An 18,952-nucleotide genomic window follows, 5' to 3' on the forward strand; every position below is an offset into this window, starting at 1 on the left:
GTGAGTTCTGTTCACCTGGAGAAGGCTGGTGTTGGTGTTTGGGGACCTGTGGGCTGGAGTGGGACGATGCTGAAATTCTGCATTTTGCAGGATGGTTCCCAGACCCAAACTGGCACCGGTGCCAGCTCAGGCTGGTTTGGCAGTGCCAAGCAGCTCCTGCCATCTGCCAGCAGGGTTCTGACACACAGGAGCGTTATTACCAAGTGTTCCTTTATTCTCAGCAGCAGCAGCACTGCGGGCAGAGGCAGCTGCTCCCTGTCCCCGCTGCCATCCTCGTCCTCTTGTCCCTGTCCTTGTCCTTGTCCTGTCCTGTCCCTCAGGGCCTCTTCATGGTGCTCTCGATGAAGGACTCCAGCACAAAGATGGTCTCGTCCACCTGGTTCTCGCTGGCGTCGATCCTGGGGACACACAGGGATGGGCAGGGTCCCCACAGGGTCCCCAATCCCCTCCCCACCCTGCTCCCATCCCAGCTTTCATCCAATCCTTCCCTTAAGAGTTTTTCTCTTTTCTTTTATCTGATCCTTTCCTGAAGATTTTTTTCTCCTGAGAAGCCTCACCAACAAAATGTAAACAATAATTAATTATCTGCTGCAGGTGGATCTGGGATTGGTCCCATGTGGTTGCTTTTAATTAATGGCCAATCACAGTCCGCTGGCTCAGACTCTCTGATATAAATCGATATAAATCTATATAAGTCTTTGTTTTTAATTTCTTTTCTTTTCTAGTCTTAGCTAGCCTTCTGATGAAATGCTTTCTTTATTCTTTTAGTATAGTTTTAATATAATATATAATATATAATATATAATATATTACTTAATATAAAATATATTTTTATAAATAATATTTTTATATTTCTAGTTATATATTATATATTATATATTATATATTACATATTATATATTATATCTTTATATATATTTATGGATATATAAATATATATCTACATAATTATATTTTTATATTACTTATATATTTATATATACTGTTACTATTATAATATTAATATTTATTTTGTTATATTTTATATTATTATATTTAGATATTCATATAATTATATAGCTATAATATCACTATATTATAGGCATTATTTAATAAAATAATAAATATAGATATAATAAATATAAAATATATAATAAATATAAAATATATAATAAAATAAGAGATCAAGCCTCCTGAAACACAGAGCCCACCCCCGTCTGCCCCTCACTTGTTGACGCTGCGTTTGAGGCTCTCCAGCTGCTGCCGCTCGGGGCCCGTGATCATCTCCTCCACCTCGTGCAGCTGCGCCGCCTCGGCGCCCGTGGCCTGCATGGAGGCCAGGATGGCCTCAACCCGCTGCGACTTCTCCAGGAGCCGCCTGCCGGGACAGGGACAGCGCGGGCAGGTGGCGGCGGCAGCGCCGTGCCAGCCGTGTGCCCGCTGTGCCAGCCGTGTGCCCGCCGTGTGCCCGCCGTGTGCCTGCTGTGTGCCCGCCATGTGCCCGCCATGTGCCCGCCATGCCCGCCATGTGCCTGCCATGTGGCCACCATGCCAGCCTACCGTGTGCCCGCCATGCCCACCGTGCCTGTCGTGCCCGCCGTGTGCCCACCGTGTCAGCCTACCGTGTGCCTGCCATGCCCGCCGTGTGCCCGCCATGCCCGCCGTGTGCCTGCTGTGTGCCCGCCATGCCCGCCGTGTGCCCGCCATGTGCCCGCCATGTGCCAGCCGTGTGCCCGCCGTGTGCCCACCATGTGCCAGCCGTGTGCCCGCCATGTGCCAACCGTGTGCCAGCCGTGTGCCCGCTGTGTGCCCCCTGTGTGCCCGCCATGTGCCCGCTGTGCCCGCCGTGCCAGCCCGCCCCCCCATGGAGCTCACTTGTTCTCGCGCATCTCGTGCTGCCGCCGCTCCATCAGGTTGGCCACGCTCTGCGGGAGGAACGGGAGAAGCCAACGTGGTGTGAGGGGAGCACTGAGAATGCCATGGGGGACACGGGGACAGACACTGACACCAATGGGGGACACGGGGACAGACACTGACACCCATGGGGGACACGGGGACAGACACTGACAGCAATGGGGGACACGGGGACAGTCACTGCCACCCATGGGGGACACGGGGACAGACACTGACACCCATGGGGGACACGGGGACAGACACTGACACCCATGGGGGACACGGGGACGGTCACTGACAGCAATGGGGGACACGGGGACAGTCATTGTCACCCATGGGGGACACGGGGACAGACACTGACACCCATGGGGGACACGGGGACAGACATTGTCACCCATGGGGGACACGGGGACAGACACTGACACCCATGGGGGACACAGGGACAGACACTGACAGCAATGGGGGACACGGGGACAGTCATTGTCACCCATGGGGGACACGGGGACGGTCACTGACAGCAATGGGGGACACGGGGACAGACATTGTCACCCATGGGGGACACGGGGACGGACATTGTCACCCATGGGGGACACGGGGACGGACACTGTCACCCATGGGGGACACGGGGACGGACATTGTCACCCATGGGGGACATGAGGACAGACATTGTCACCCATGGTCACTCACAGCACTGAGAATGCCATGGGGGACACGGGGACGGTCACTGACAGCAATGGGGGACACGGGGACAGCCATTGTCACCCATGGTCACTCACAGCACTGAGAATGCCACGGGGAGGCGGCCACGGAGCGAGGGTGGCACTGGGAGGGAGCTGGGAGGGGATTGGGAGGGATTGGGATGGACTGGGAGGGACTGGGATGGAGTAGGAGGGAGCTGGAATGGATTGGGAGGAACTGGGATGGACTGGGAGGGACTGGGACCAAACTGGGAGGGACTGGGAATGAGCTGGGGTGGACTAGGATGGACTGGGATGGACTGGGATGGACTGGGATGGAATGAGACCAAACTGGGATGGGACTGGGATGGACTGGGAGGGACTGGGACCAAACTGGGATGGTTCCCTGCATCAGGGCCTGGATTCCCTGGCAATTCCTGCAGGGACAGACCAGGATCTGTGACCTGGGACACACCAGGACCAGGATCTGTGATCTGGGACACACCAGGATCTGTGATCTGGGACAGACCAGGACCAGGATCCGTGATCTGGGACACACCAGGATCTGTGATCTGTGATCTGGGACACACCAGGACCAGGATCTGTGACCTGGGACAGACCAGGATCTGTGACCTGGGACACACCAGGATCTGTGATCTGGGACAGACCAGGACCAGGATCTGTGATCTGGGACACACCAGGACCAGGATCTGTGATCTGGGACACACCAGGATCTGTGACCTGGGACACACCAGGACCAGGATCTGTGATCTGGGACACACCAGGATCTGTGACCTGGGACACACCAGGACCAGGATCCGTGATCTGGGACAGACCAGGATCTGTGACCTGGGACACACCAGGACCGGGATCTGTGATTTGGGACACACCAGGATCTGTGACCTGGGACACACCAGGATCCGTGATCTGGGACACACCAGGATCTGTGACCTGGGACACACCAGGATCTGTGATCTGGGACAGACCAGGACCAGGATCTGTGATCTGGGACACACCAGGATCCGTGATCTGGGACAGACCAGGATCTGTGATCTGGGACAGACCAGGATCTGTGATCTGGGACACACCAGGACCAGGATCTGTGATCTGGGACAGACCAGGATCTGTGATCTGGGACACACCAGGACCAGGATCTGTGATCTGGGACACACCAGGACCAGGATCTGTGACCTGGGACAGACCAGGATCTGTGATCTGGGACACACCAGGACCAGGATCCGTGATCTGGGACACACCAGGATCTGTGACCTGGGACACACCAGGACCAGGATCCGTGACCTGGGACACACCAGGACCAGGATCTGTGATCTGGGACACACCAGGATCTGTGATCTGGGACAGACCAGGATCTGTGATCTGGGACACACCAGGACCAGGATCTGTGATCTGGGACACACCAGGACCAGGATCTGGGACACACCAGGATCTGTGATCTGGGACACACCAGCACCAGGATCTGTGATCTGGGACACACCAGGATCTGTGACCTGGGACAGACCAGGATCTGTGATCTGTGACCTGGGACACACCAGGATCCGTGATCTGGGACACACCAGGATCTGTGATCTGGGACACACCAGCACCAGGATCCGTGGCATTGGCCCCTGGCACTGACCTTGTAGCACCTGTGCAGCAGCATGCGAGCAGCAGCCATCACGTTCACCGTGTACAGGTAGAAGGTGCGGGACGGAGCGTGGTCTGGGGTCTTGGGGATCTCCTGAGCAAGGGCAGAGGGATGGTGGGCACCAAATGGAGATTTCCCCTTCCCTGGAGGTGTCCCTGCGTCCCCTCACCCTCAGGATTCCCTGTGGAGCTTTTGCTTCTCTTTGCCAGGGTTGGGGTTAAATGTGTGAGATGGATTTTCTGCTTTGGACTCAGATAATTCATTAATTTTTATCTCTGTTCATTCTCACAAACCCTGAGTTCTACAGCACTTTAACAAACCAAAAATGGAGATCTATCTCTCTCTGCAAGGCCTTTAAAGGATAAACTGCACAATTAAGAAATTACACCTAAATTATTTTTACTTTTAGCTCAATAACCAACCACCCATGGCTTGCAATGGGGACTTTTTAATGCAATTACACAAAACCACCCAAACCCATGGAGGAGAAGAAGAAGGAGAAGAAGGTGAAGAAGGAGAAAAAGAAGGTGGAGAAGAAGAAGGAGGAGGAGAAGGTGAAGAAGAAGGAGAAAAAGGAGAAGGAGAAGGAGAAGGAGAAGGAGAAGGAGAAGGAGAAGGAGAAGGAGAAGGAGAAGGAGGAGAAGAAAGTGAAGGACCAGCCTCCACCCTAAAATCCCCATCTTGTTTTATATTTTTTCCTCTATTTTAAAACCCCAAACTCTTAAGTTTTCCACCCTGTGATATTCCACACTTCTATTCCAACTCCACACCCACAATCCCAGTTCTACCACTCAATTTTGGGAGATTTCTCCACAGCCTCGGGTCACAGGCAGTGTTCTATTGGGAGTCAGTGCCTGGCAGCACAGAAAATCTCAAATTCTCAGCAACCAGGGCCCAAATTCCAGGTGGGATCACTCACAAGTGCCCCAAACCCATCCAGCTGTCACACCTGGACAAATCTCTGGGATCCCAGAGCTGGAAATCATCTCCTGTGGAAGGGCAGAGAGATGGTGGAAACCAAATGGAAGCAAATCCCCTTTCCCAGGGGCGTCCCTGTGATCTCTCCCCTTAGGACTCCCCCTCCCCAAATGCGCCCAAACTCCAGGTGGGATCACTCACAAGTGCCCCAAACCTGTCCAGCTGTCACACCTGGACAATTCCCTCACCTGCAAGGCCACCAGGTTCTCCGAGAGCATCCTGTAGAGCATGTCCTTGGCTTCCTTGGCTGGGATCATGGCAAAATCCTCCACCTGCTTCTGCTCCAGGTGCTTCTTGCGCAGGAGCAGCCGGAAGATGCGGGCACAGCGAGAGCCAAACCTGCCCAGGAGGGTGGGAGTGAGGGAGGGATGTGGGGAAGGGGCTGGGGGAGCTCAGGAAGGGGGATCCAGACCCCCCTTGGTCACCTCTCCTCCACGATGGACTCCAGCGTGGCCGTGGCCAGGGACACCAGGGCCTTGTGCAGGTCTGGAGGGCTTGGGGTCAAGGAGAATTGTGCAAAAAATCGTCCCAAATCTGCCCAAAATCACTCCCAAAATTGTCCTCAAATCTGCCCAAAATCGTCCTCAAATCTGCCCAAAATCACTCCCAAAATCCCCCGAAAATCACCAAAAAATCCCCTGAAAATCACCCCAAAAATCCCTCAAATCTGCCCAAAATTACTCCCAAAATCACGTTCAAATCTGCCCAAAATCACTCCCAAAATCGTCCTCGAATCTGCCCAAAATCACTCCCAAAATCCCCTAAAAATCACACAAAAATCACCCCAAAAATCCCTCAAATCTGCCCAAATCTGACATGGCCAGGGACACCAGAATTGTGCAAAAAATCGTCCCAAATCTGCCCAAAATCACTCCCAAAATTGTCCTCAAATCTGCCCAAAATCCCCTGAAAATCACTCTCAAAGTCCCCTGAAAATCACCCAAAACTCCCCCAAATCCCTCAAATCTACCCAAAAAATCACCCAAAAATCACCCAAAGTCACCTCAAATATGCCCAAAATCCCTACCCCAAAATTCCTCTCCAAATTATCCTGAAACCCCCAGAAAATCCTCCAAATTCTCCACAAAATAGCCCCAAAAATCACTCCCAAAATCCCCTGAAAATCACCCCAAAATCCCCAAAATCACCCCAAAATCCCCAAAATCACCCCAAAATCCCCAAAATCCCCCCAAAGGATACTGACAGTGTAGGTGCCCCCTCCACTGTCCCCCGATTTCCCCACAAACTCCAACTGCAGGGAAAAAATTTGGATTTTTACTTCAAATTTGGAATTTTACTTCCAACTTGGAGTAGGAAGAGTTAGAAGATTTCAGTGGAAAAATAACTTATAATTACAACTTTTATAACTTAAAATTAAAATTGTAACTATAACGTTAAAACTTTATATATTAAGTTAAATAACTCAAGTATTCTTAAAAATCTTGAGCACTTGTTAAATACCTTCAATGCCAATAAAATAGAATACAGAATTTTATTTATTACTTGATAGGAAAAAAATAAATAAAATGTATTTTATATATAATGTAAATATATTATACTATTATATATATAATATTATGTAATGTAATGTAATATAATGTAATGTAATATAATATAATATAATATAATATAATATAATATAATATAATATAATATAATATAATGTAATATAATGTAATATAATGTAATGTAATATAATATAATATAAATAATAAATTTTATTGATTTACAAATCTATATCACCTGTTAAACACCTTCAATGTCAGTAAAATAGAATACAGAATTCTATTTATTGCCTGATAAATAATAAATAATAAAATATATTTATATATTATATAACATAGTTATTATTATATTACATGCTATATGTTATATATTAATATATGTTATTTATATTATTATAAATGTAATGTAAATAATAAATTTTATTGATTTAAAAATCTATATCACCTGTTAAACACCTTCAATGTCAGTAAAATAGAATACAGAATTCTATTTATTGCCTGATAAATAATAAATAATAAAATATATTTATATATTATATAACATAATTATTATATATTACATGTTATATGTTATATATTATATATGTTAATGTTATATATTATTATAATGTAATGTAATGTAATGTAAATAATAAATTTTATTGATTTAAAAATCTTTATCACCTGTTAAACACCTTCAATGCCAGTAAAATAGAATACAGAATTCTATTTAATACCTGATAAATAATTTCAATATCTTTGATATTTGTTCAATAACTTTAAAAATCTTTAAATATCTGTTAAAAACCTTCCTTAAACTCTCAGAAAAAAAATGTTTTAGCCTCAGACAGAGGAAAAAAGGAGGAAAAATGGAATGCGAGGCCCAGGCTCACCGGATCATCAGCCAGCAGGGCCAGGTACTGGTCCAGCACCGGCTTCCCAATGTTGTACCCAGCGGGGAGAGACCTGAAAATCTAAAAAATATCAAAAAAACCAGGGAATGTCAAGGGTTAAAATTGCATTTTGTCTTTTTTTTCTGTTTTGGTTAGGTTTGGGGTTAAATGTGTAGAGATGATAGAGGTTTATTAAATTTTATACATGATCTATCATATATAATATGCAGAGATTTTATAAAATATGTAATATATATAACAAATATATTAGAATTATATATATCTTTATATGCCTATATAAATATATATGTTATTATATATTGTAATATATAACACATTATAAGATACAGAACAGAATATAATAGAAAATAATAAAATATTATAGAATAATATAATAATATCTGAAATTATATAGTATATAGAAAGATATTAATATCTTACTATATATTATTATATACTATATAATTATATAATAGTACTATTACTACTAATACTACTATCAATATATTTAATATATTAATATATTATAAATAATATATTTCTGTATTATATATTGTTTAAGAAAACAAAGAACATATATAATATATAATATATAATATATGTAAAATTATATAATTAATAATAAAAATTATTGACCATATATACTCATATTATTTCATACATAAATACTATATATGATATATATAAACATAATCTATATAATGATATATATAATATACAAGCATATATATAATATGTATAATATATGCTTGTATATTCTCTATATAATTATATATAATGCTTATACATATTATATATAAGGATATATTTTATAACCATTATACATATTATATATTATATGTTATAATATATATTATATATATTATATATTATACATAATATATTATATGTTATATGTTATATATTATATAGTGTGTTATGTTATGTTATGTATATATTTATATTAATAAACACATTAACACTGTTCTGAAAAGCAAACCAACGTCCCTTCCAACCCAGAAAAACCTGAATTTCTCAGAATTTGGGGTTCCAAGAGGATTCCAGAGCTTTTCCAGGACCCACCTCGTTGGAGGAGAGGGGCTGAGTGTGGGAGGCCCCCGAGGCCGTGGTGACCTCGCTCATGCGCAGCATGGTCCGGACCACTTCGCTGCTGGTCTGTGCTGGGAAAATGGGAATTAAAGTGGGAAAAGGAGTGGGAAAAATTGGAATTATAGGGGGAAATTCCTCACCACCTCGCTGCTGGTCTGTGCTGGGAAAATGGGAATTAAAATGGGAAAAAATGGAATTATAGGGGGAAATTCCTCACCACCTCGCTGCTGGTCTGTGCTGGGAAAATGGGAATTAGGGAGGGAAAAGTGGGAATTAGAGTGGGAAAATGAGGGGAAAAGCTGGGATTAGAGGGCAAAAAGCCAGAATTAGAGAGAGAGAAAAACTGGAATTAGAGGGGGAAAAGATCAGTTCCAGAGTGGGAAAAGCAGGAATTAGAGTGGGACAAGCTGGAATTGGAGCAGGAAAAGCAGGAATTAGAGTGGGAAAAGGAGTGGGGAAAGCAGGAACTGGAGTGGGAAAAGCTGGAATTAGAGCAGGTAAAACTGGAATTTGAGCAGGAAAAGGAGTGGGAAAAGCAGGAATTGGAGCAGGAAAAGCAGGAATAAGAGTGGGAAAAAAAGGGATTGGAGCAGGAAAAGCTGGAATTGGAGCAGGAAAAGCAGGAATTAGAGAGGGAAAAGCAGGAATTAGAGTGAGAAAAGCAGGGATTGGAGCAGGAAAAGCTGGAATTAGAGTGAGAAAAGCAGGAATTAGAGCAGGAAAAGGAGTGGGGAAAGCAGGAACTGGAGTGAGAAAAGCAGGAATTAGAGCAAGAAAAACTGGAATTTGAGCAGGAAAAGCAGGAATCAGAGAGGGAAAAAAGGGATTGGAGCAGGAAAAGCAGGGATTAGAGTGGGAAAATGAGCGGGAAAAGCAGGAATTGGAGCAGGAAAAGAAGGAATCAGAGAGGGAAAAGCAGGAATTGGAGTGGGAAAAGAAGGAATCAGAGAGGGGAAAAAAGGGATTGGAGCAGGAAAAGCAGGAATTAGAGAGGGAAAAGCAGGAATTGGAGCAGGAAAAGCAGGAATTAAAGTGGGAAAAGCAGGAATTGGAGCAGGAAAAGCAGGAATTAGAGCGGGAAAAGCTGGAATTAGAGCGAGAAAAGCAGGAATTAGAGCGGGAAAAGGAGTTGGAAAAGCAGGAATTGGAGTGAGAAAAGCTGGAATTAGGGTGAGAAAAGCAGGAATTAGAGCAGGAAAAGCAGGAATTAGGGAGAGAAAAGCTGGAATTAGAGCAAGAAAAACTGGAATTTGAGCAGGAAAAGCAGGGATTGGAGCAGGAAAAGCAGGAATTGGAGCAGGAAAAGCAGGAATTAGAGAGGGAAAAGCAGGAATTGGAGCAGGAAAAGCAGGAATTGGAGCAGGAAAAGCAGGAATTGGAGCAGGAAAAGCAGGGATTGGAGCAGGAAAAGCAGGGATTGGAGCAGGAAAAGCAGGAATTGGAGCAGGAAAAGCAGGAATTGGAGCAGGAACAGACCTGGTCCATCCGGCTGGCCACGGCACTGACCAGGGCCTGGTCACGGAAATGCTGATGGAAACGCTCCAGGTTCACCTGCCAGTAAATGCCATCATCCGGGGGAGCCTGCGGGAAAATGGACAAAAAATGAGGGGAAAGGGGCAGGAAAAGAGAGGGGAAAAAGAGGGAAATGGGCAGGAAAAGAGAGGGAAATGGGGCAGGAAAAGAGAGGGAAAAGAGGCAGGAAAATGGGGCAGGAAAATAGGGAGAAAGGGGCAGGAAATTAGTGGGGAAAAATAGGGAAATAGGGCAGGAAAAGAGAGGGAAATGGGGCAGGAAAATGGGGGAAAAGAGAGGGAAATGGGGCAGGAAAAGAAAGGGAAAAGGGGCAGGAAAAGAGAGGGAAATGGGCAGGAAAAGAGATGGAAATGGGGCAGGAGAACAGGGGGAAATGGGGCAGGAAAAGAGAGGGAAAAGAGGGAAATGGGGCAGGAAAAGAGAGGGAAATGGGGCAGGAAAATGGGGCAGGAAAAGAGAAGGAAATGGGCAGGAAAATAGGGAAAAATGGGGCAGGAAAATAGTGGGAAAAGAGAGGGAAATGGGGCAGGAAAAGAGAGGGAAATGGGGCAGGAAAAGAGAGGGAAAAGAGGGAAATGGGGCAGGAAAATGGGGCAGGAAAATAGTGTGGAAAGAGTTGGAAATGGGGCAGGAAAAGAGAGGGAAATGAGGAAGGAAAAGAGAAGGAAATGGGGCAGGAAAATAGGGGGAAATGGGGCAGGGAAAATAGTGGGAAAAGAGAGGGAAATGGGGCAGGAAAATGGGGGAAAAGAGAGGGAAATAGGGCAGGAAAAGAGAGGGAAATGGGACAGGAAAATGGGGAGAAATGGGGCAGGAAAAAAGTGGGGAAAGAGAGGGAAATGGGGCAGGAAAAGAAAGGGAAATGGGGCAGGAAAAGAGAGGGAAATGGGGCAGGAAAATAGTGGGGAAAGATAGGGAAATAGGGCAGGAAAAGAGAGGGAAATGGGGCAGGAAAAGAGGGAAATGGGGCAGGAAGAGAGGGAAAAGAGGGAAATGGGGCAGGAAAAGAGAGGGAAATGGGGCAGGAAAAAAGAGGGAAATGGGGCAGGAAAAGAGAGGGAAATGGAGCAGGAAATTAGTGGGGAAAGAGATGGAAATAGGGCAGGAAAATAGGGGGAAAGGGGCAGGAAAATGGGGGAAAAAAGAGGGAAATGGGGCAGGAAAAGAGAGGGAAATGGGGCAGGAAAATGGGGGAAAAGAGAAGGAAATGGGGCAGGAAAATGGGGGCAGGAAGCTAAGGAACAGCAGCCACAAAACTCAGAGATGGCAGCCAAGAAAACGAGGAAAAAAAGGCTCAAAAAACGAGGAAGAAGCCACAAGAAATGAGGAAAAGGAACCAGGAAAAATGAGGAAGAAGAGCCATGAAAAATGAGGAAAAGGAGCCATAAAAAATGATAAAAAAGAGCCAGAAAAACCCAAATTCCTGGTTTGCTCAGATGTTTGGGAATATGGATCTCAGCCCTGCCAGTACCTCTGAGCTTCCTCCCTCCTGCTTCTGCCTTTTGGCTTTGTGCTCTCCCTCCTCTTCCTCGTCACACGAGCGCCTCCTCTTCCCTTTCCCTGGCAACCCCAAAATTATATAAAATATATATAAAATATATAAAAATAATTTTAAAATAATTTTAAAAAGTCAATTATAATATACAAATAATTTAAGAATCATTTTAAAAAATGTAAATAATAATTTAAAGATAATTTTTAAAAAATAAATTGTAGTTTTTAAATAATTAAGGGATAATTTTAAACATTTAAATAATAGTTTTAAAATAACTAAAATTTTACATTATAATTTTCAAATCGTTTGAGAATCATTCTTAACATGCAAATACTATTTTAGAAACAATTTTAAAATTTTAAGTGGTAATTTTAAAATAATACTAAAATCATTTTTAAGAATGAACTTGTAATTTTTACATCATTTACGAGTAATTTTTAACATTTAAATGATAATTTTAAGATTAATTTTTTTTTAAATTTCAATTATCATTTTTAAATCATTTAAGAATCATTTTTAACATGCAAATACTATTTTAGAAACAACTTTAAAATTTTAAGTGGCAATTTTAAAATAATACTAAAATCATTTTTAAGAATGAACTTGTAATTTTTACATCATTTACGAGTAATTTTTAACATTTAAATGATAATTTTAAGATTTTTTTTTATTTTAATTATCATTTTTAAATCATTTCAGAATCATTTTTAACATGCAAATAATATTTTAAAAACAATTTTAAAATTTTAAGTGGTAATTTTAAAATAATACTAAAATAATTTTTAAGAATGAACTTGTCGTTTTTACATCATTTACGAGTAATTTTTTAACATTAAAATTATAATTTTAAGATTAAATTTTTTTAAAAAATTTTAATTATCATTTTTAAACCATTTCAGAACAATTTTAAAAAATTTAAACTGTCACTTTAAAACAATTTTGAAACATTTAAAAATTTCATTTTTAATATGACATAGTAGAAATATATATTTATATATATTTATATATATATTTATACTATAAATATAAATATATATATATTTATATATTATATAATATATATATAATGTATATATAATATATATAACATATATATAATGTATTTATTTATTTGTATATAACATATATATTTATTTTATATATATTTTATATATATTTTTATATATATTTATACATATATTTATTTATATATAACTTAATAGAAATAAACATTTATATATATTTATATATATTTTTATATATATATATATATATATATATATATATATATATATAAAACATTTATTTATTTATATATAACATATATATTTATTTATATATAACATAATAGAAATAAACAATTTCTACTTGATCCTAGCAGTCAATACCCAAAAATCCCAAATTTCCCACCCCAGAATTTGAGGATTTGGGGTCTCACCGACGAGGCTGAGGCGTGGCACCGCGTACATGTCCTTGTCAGCGATGCCCAGGGCAGGGGCTGGGGGCACTTTGCCATCTGGGGGCACCTCTGGGGCCATGGGGCACCTCTGGATGAAGTGGGTGTCTGCCAGGCGCACAAAGGTGTTGGACACCTCCGAGTAGTCCATGGATTTCCCGTCTGGTGGGAGGAGACACACGGGGGGTGGTGTGGGATGGGGCTGAGGTTCTGGAGAACGTGGTCATGGTGTCCTCAGTGCCACCACAAACCTTCACAAACCCAAATAAAGCCCTGCTGTCAAAGGAGCTTCCCACCCTCCATGGTCTCCATGAACTGTCCACCAAGAGCAGATCCTGGATGTTCCTGAGGCTCTGGAGAACGTGCTCGTGGTGTCCTCAGTGCCACCACAAACGTTCACAAACCCAAATAAAGCCCTGAGCTTCCCACCATCCATGGCCTGTCCAAGAGCAGATCCTGGATGTTCCTGAGGCTCAGGAGAACGTGCTCGTGGTGTCCTCACTGCCACCAGCACCCAGAGCCTTTGGAACATTCACAAACCCAAATAAAGCCCTGCTGTCAAAGGAGCTTCCATGGTCTCCATGGCCTGCCCAAGAGCAGATCCTGGATGTTCCTGCGGCTCAGGAGAACGTGCTCGTGGTGTCCTCACTGCCACCAGCACCCAGAGCCTCTGGAACATTCACAAACCCAAATAAAGCCCTGAGCTTCCCACCCTCCATGGTCTCCAAGAGCAGATCCTGGATGCTCCTGAGGCCCTGGAGAACGTGCTCGTGGTGTCCTCAGTGCCACCAGCACCCCAGAGCTTTTGGAACACTCATACACCCTAATAAAACCCTGAGCTTCCCACCATCCATGGTCTCCAAGAGCAGATCCTGGATGTTCCTGAGGTTCTGGAGAACGTGCTTGTGGTGTCCTCGCTGCCACCAGCACCTCAGAGCCTCTGGAACATTCACAAACCCAAATAAAGCCCTGAGCTTCCCACCATCCATGGTCTCCAAGAGCAGATCCTGGATGCTCCTGAGGCTCTGGAGAACGTGCTCGTGGTGTCCTCACTGCCACCAGCACCCAGAGCCTTTGGAACATTCACAAACCCAAATAAAGCCCTGGGTTTAAAGGAGCTTCCCACCATCCATGGTCCCCACAGACCATGGTCTCCATGGCCTGTCCAAGAGCAGATCCTGGATGTTCCTGAGGCTCTGGAGAACGTGCTCGTGGTGTCCTCAGTGCCACCACAAACGTTCACAAACCCAAATAAAGCCCTGAGCTTCCCACCATCCATGGTCTCCAAGAGCAGATCCTGGATGCTCCTGAGGCTCTGGAGAACTTGGTCATGGTGTCCTCACTGCCACCAGCACCCCAGAGCCTCTGGAACATTCACAAACCCAAATAAAGCCCTGAGCTTCCCACCCTCCATGGTCTCCATGATCTGTCCAAGAGCAGATCCTGGATGTTCCTGAGGCTCTGGAGAACGTGCTCGTGGTGTCCTCACTGCCACCAGCACCCAGAACCTTTGGAACATTCACAAACCCAAATAAAGCCCTGGGTTTAAAGGAGCTTCCCACCACCCATGGTCTCCAAGAGCAGATCCTGGATGTTCCTCAGACTTTGGAGAACGTGGTTGTGGTGTCCTCACTGCCACCAGCACCCAGAGCCTCTGGCACAGTCACAAACCCAAATAAAGCCCTGGGTTTAAAGGAGCTTCCCACCCTCCATGGCCTGTCCAAGAGCAGATCCTGGATGGTCCTGAGGCTCAGGAGAACACAGGGACACCATGGCCACCACTGCAGCCTGGCTGAGAACACCCTGAAGTAACTCTGAGCCCACTCATCAACTAAACCCAGCCCCAAATCCCAGTTTTTGAGCTTCCTCCTCACCTTCCATGGTCTCAGTGAGGCGATCGACCACCCTGGCCACTGCAGAGCTCATGGGAAGGAACCCATGGACCACCAGGAGCTCCTCTGGGTCCCCACAGAACATCCTACAGTGGCTCTGACCCCATCCACCATTCCCAAATCCCATTTTTTGGGATGAAGGTGCCTCCTTCCCACCTTCCATGGTCTCAGTGAGGCAATCAGCCACCCTGGCCACCACAGGGCTCAAGGGAAGGAACCCATGGACCACCAGGAGCTCCTCTGGGTCCATCAAAGAACACCCTGTGATATTTCTGATCCCATCTACTATTCCCAAATCCCAGTTTTTGGGATGAAGAAGGTTCCTTCCCACCTTCCATGGTCTCGGTGAGGCGATCGGCCACCCTACAGTATCTCTGATCCCACTGACCATTCACCATTCCCAAATCCCATTTTTTTGGGAATGGTGAATTAGGAAGGTGCCTATCTCTGATCCCATTCCCCTCTCCCAGATCCCATTTTTTGAGTTCCTCTCCCACCTTCCATGGTCTCGGTGAGGCGATCGGCCACCCTGGCCATGGCAGCACTCATGGGAAGGTGCCCATGGAGCAGCAGCTCCCCACAGATCACCCTACAGTATCTCTGACCCCATCCACCACTCCCAAATCCCAGTTTTTTGGGATGAAGGTGCCTCCTTCCCACCTTCCATGGTCTCGGTGAGGCGATCGGCCACCCTACAGTATCTCTGATCCCATTCCCCACTCCCAAATCCCATTTTTTTGGGATGAAGGTGTTTCTCTCCCACCTTCCATGGTCTCGGTGAGGCGATCGGCCACCCTGGCCACGGCAGCACTCATGGGAAGGTGCCCATGGAGCAGAGACTCCCCAGTATCTCTGATCCCATTCCCCACTCCCAGATCCCGTTTTCCTGAGTTCCTCTCCCACCTTCCATGGTCTCGGTGAGGCGATCGGCCACCCTACAGTATCTCTGATCCCATTGACCATTCCCCTCTCCCAGATCCCATTTTTTGAGTTTCTCTCCCACCTTCCATGGTTTGGTGAGGCAATCAGCCACCCTACAGTATCTCTGATCCCATTCCCCTCTCCCAAATCCCGTTTTCCTGAGTTCCTCTCCCACCTTCCATGGTCTCGGTGAGGCGATCGGCCACCCTGGCCACGGCAGCACTCATGGGAAGGTGCCCATGGAGCAGCAGCTCCCCACAGATCACCCTACAGTATCTCTGACCCCATCCACCACTCCCAAACCCCATTTTTTGAGTTTCTCTCCCACCTTCCATGGTCTCGGTGAGGCGATCGGCCACCCTGGCCACAGCAGCGCTCATGGGCAGGTGGCCGTGCAGCAGCAGCTCCTCCACCAGCAGCTCTCCCGGGTCCCCGTAGAGCGCCTTGGCCGTGTAGATGTAGCGGGGGTAGCGCAGGATGCGCAGCACGCGCTGCCGCCGCGCCTCGTACTCCACCCAGCCCCGCGGCTGCGCCTCGAAGCGCACCAGCTGGTGCTGGATCAGCACGCACAGCGCCTTCTTCACCTGCCGGGATCGCCCGTGAAAATGTAAAATAATGCATTTAACTGGGTGCTTTTAGTGGGAATTATCCTGTGCCTGTTAATGGGAATGATGGGAATTACCTTGTGCCTGTTAATGGGAATAATGGGAATAAACCCATCCCTTTTAATGGGAATAATGGGAATTATCCTGTGCCTGTTAATGGGGATAATGGGAATTACCCTGTGCCTGTTAATGGGGATAATGGGAATAACCCCAGCTCTCTTAATGGGAATTACCCTGTCCCTTTTAAAGGGAATAATGGGAATTACCTCGTGCCTGTTAATGGGAATAATGGGAATAACCCCATCCCTTTTAATGGGAATAATGGGAATTACCCCGTCCCTTTTAATGGGAATAATGGGAATTACCCCATTCCTTTTAGTGGGAATTATCCTGTGCCTGTTAATGGGGATAATGGGAATTATCCTGTGCCTGTTAATGGGAATAATGGGAATTATCCCATTCCTTTTAGTGGGAATTATCCTGTGCCTGTTAATGGGGATAATGGGAATTATCCTGTGCCTGTTAATGGGGATAATGGGAATTACCCCAATGGGAATAACCCATCCTTTTAATGGGAATAATGGGAATAACCCCATCCCTTTTAATGGGAATAATGGGAATTACCCCAGCTCTCTTAATGGGAATAATGGGAATTACCCCATTCCTTTTAGTGGGAATTACCCTGTGCCTGTTAATGGGAATAATGGGAATTACCCCAGCTCTCTTAATGGGAATAATGGGAATAACCCCATCCCTTTTAATGGGAATAACAGGAATTACCCCATTCCTTTTAGTGGGAATTACCCTGTGCCTGTTAATGGGAATAATGGGAATTACCCCAATGGGAATAACCCATCCTTTTAATGGGAATAATGGGAATTACCCCATGCCTTTTAATGGGAATAATGGGAATTACCCCAGCTCTCTTAATGGGAATAATGGGAATTACCCCATTCCTTTTAGTGGGAATTACCTCGTGCCTGTTAATGGGAATAATGGGAATAACCCCAGCTCTCTTAATGGGAATAATGGGAATTACCCCGTCCCTTTTAATGGGAATAATGGGAATTACCCCATTCCTTTTAGTGGGAATTATCCTGTGCCTGTTAATGGGAATAATGGGAATTACCCCAATGGGAATAACCCATCCCTTTTAATGGGAATAATGGGAATTACCCCAGCTCTCTTAATGGGAATAATGGGAATTACCCCATTCCTTTTAGTGGGAATTACCTCGTGCCTGTTAATGGGAATAATGGGAATAACCCCAGCTCTCTTAATGGGAATAATGGGAATTACCCCGTCCCTTTTAATGGGAATAATGGGAATTACCCCATTCCTTTTAGTGGGAATTACCTCGTGCCTGTTAATGGGGATAATGGGAATTACCCCAGCTCTCTTAATGGGAATAACCCATCCCTTTTAATGGGAACTACCCCATGCCTGTTAACGGGAATAATAAGAATAAACTCATTCCTTTTTAATGGGAATAACCCCATTCCTTTTATTGGGAATAATGGGAATAACCTCATTCCTATTAATGGGAATACCGGGACTAAACCCATTCCCTTTAATGGGAATAAACCCATCCCTTTTAATGGGAATAATGGGAATTACCCCGTCCCTTTTAATGGGAATAAACCCATCCCTTTTAATGGGAATAATGAGAATAAACCCATCCCTTTCTAATAGGAATAACCCTATTTCTTTTAATGGGAACTACCCTGTCCCTTTTAATGGGAATAATGGGAATAACTCCATGCCCTTTAATGGGAATAAGCCCGTCCCTTTTAATGGGAATAAACCCACATCAATTTCAAATTAATTTAAAATTCATATTAACTTCATGTAATTTCATATTACTTTCATATTAATTCCGTATAATTTCAAATATTTTCCTGTTAATTTCAAACAATATGAGATCATTTTAATGTTAAAATTCCCTCCTCCCTCGCAGCCCGTACCTGATCCGGGAGCAGCCCCGTGTCCCCCACCAGCAGCCGCAGCGGCCGCGGGCCCGTCCGGAGCAGGGAATTCCCGACTTTTTCCACGATTTCCCCGAAATGCTCCCGCAGCAGGAGGGAGCAGAGCCGGAGCTCGGCCTGGGTCATCGCGGCGGCTCCGGAACCGCGGGAACGGAACGGGAGGAAGGGAAGAACGAACAGCTGGATGGATGGAGAGAGAGGGGACAGAGGATGATCCTGCTGCAGATCCCCTCCCGAGGGAGGATCAGCGCTGTCCCCGCAGTCCCGTGTCCCCCCCAGCCGGGATTTTCCCCGTCCCGGTGTCCCGGTGTACCGGTGTCCCCGCAGCTCTCACCACCAGGCCCGGCCTAGGCCGCCATCACCGCCGCCATGACAACGGCGCCGTCCTGCTCCACTTCCTGCAACGTCACTTCCGCTGCCGCCACCCGGCATTGCCCGGCTCCCAATG

At 45.1% G+C, this 18,952-nt stretch overlaps 1 protein-coding gene across 3 annotated transcripts; it reads right to left on the reverse strand.

Annotated features, from left to right (window-relative positions):
- Positions 1–193: 193 nt before the first annotated feature.
- POLR3C (RNA polymerase III subunit C) lies at positions 194–18,917 on the reverse strand. 3 transcript variants are annotated; one of them, XM_064732416.1, is made up of 15 exons: positions 18,839–18,917; positions 18,484–18,684; positions 16,243–16,498; positions 13,084–13,263; positions 11,643–11,731; positions 10,115–10,219; positions 8,612–8,704; positions 7,550–7,630; positions 6,373–6,424; positions 5,598–5,658; positions 5,361–5,511; positions 4,186–4,287; positions 1,855–1,904; positions 1,208–1,357; positions 194–398 (listed from the first exon to the last, which is right to left on the reverse strand). In XM_064732416.1, the coding sequence occupies exons 2-15, from the start codon at positions 18,628–18,630 to the stop codon at positions 317–319; spliced, it is 1,599 nt and encodes a 532-aa protein (XP_064588486.1). In that variant the 5' UTR covers positions 18,631–18,684; positions 18,839–18,917; the 3' UTR covers positions 194–316. The 3 variants fall into 3 exon arrangements, with proteins under 3 accessions (XP_064588486.1, XP_064588487.1, XP_064588488.1); XM_064732417.1 differs by having other exon boundaries at positions 18,818–18,896; XM_064732418.1 differs by lacking the exons at positions 194–398; positions 1,208–1,357; positions 1,855–1,904; positions 4,186–4,287 and adding an exon at positions 4,299–5,183.
- Between the last annotated feature and the right edge of the window lie 35 nt (positions 18,918–18,952).

Source organism: Zonotrichia leucophrys, chromosome 25 (assembly GCF_028769735.1).
Source record: "Zonotrichia leucophrys gambelii isolate GWCS_2022_RI chromosome 25, RI_Zleu_2.0, whole genome shotgun sequence".
Classification (NCBI taxonomy): Eukaryota; Metazoa; Chordata; class Aves; order Passeriformes; family Passerellidae; genus Zonotrichia; species Zonotrichia leucophrys.

Excerpts from the sequence above, each read along its gene's own strand:
- POLR3C (XM_064732416.1), bottom strand. The coding sequence starts at position 18,630 with ATGACCCAGGCCGAGCTCCGGCTCTGCTCCCTCCTGCTGCGGGAGCAT. Across the intron at positions 6,425-7,549 it reads CCCTGCTGGCTGATGATCCG|TTGGAGTTTGTGGGGAAATC; the intron begins GTGAGCCTGGGC and ends TTTTCCCTGCAG. Across the intron at positions 399-1,207 it reads CTCAAACGCAGCGTCAACAA|GATCGACGCCAGCGAGAACC; the intron begins GTGAGGGGCAGA and ends GTGTGTCCCCAG.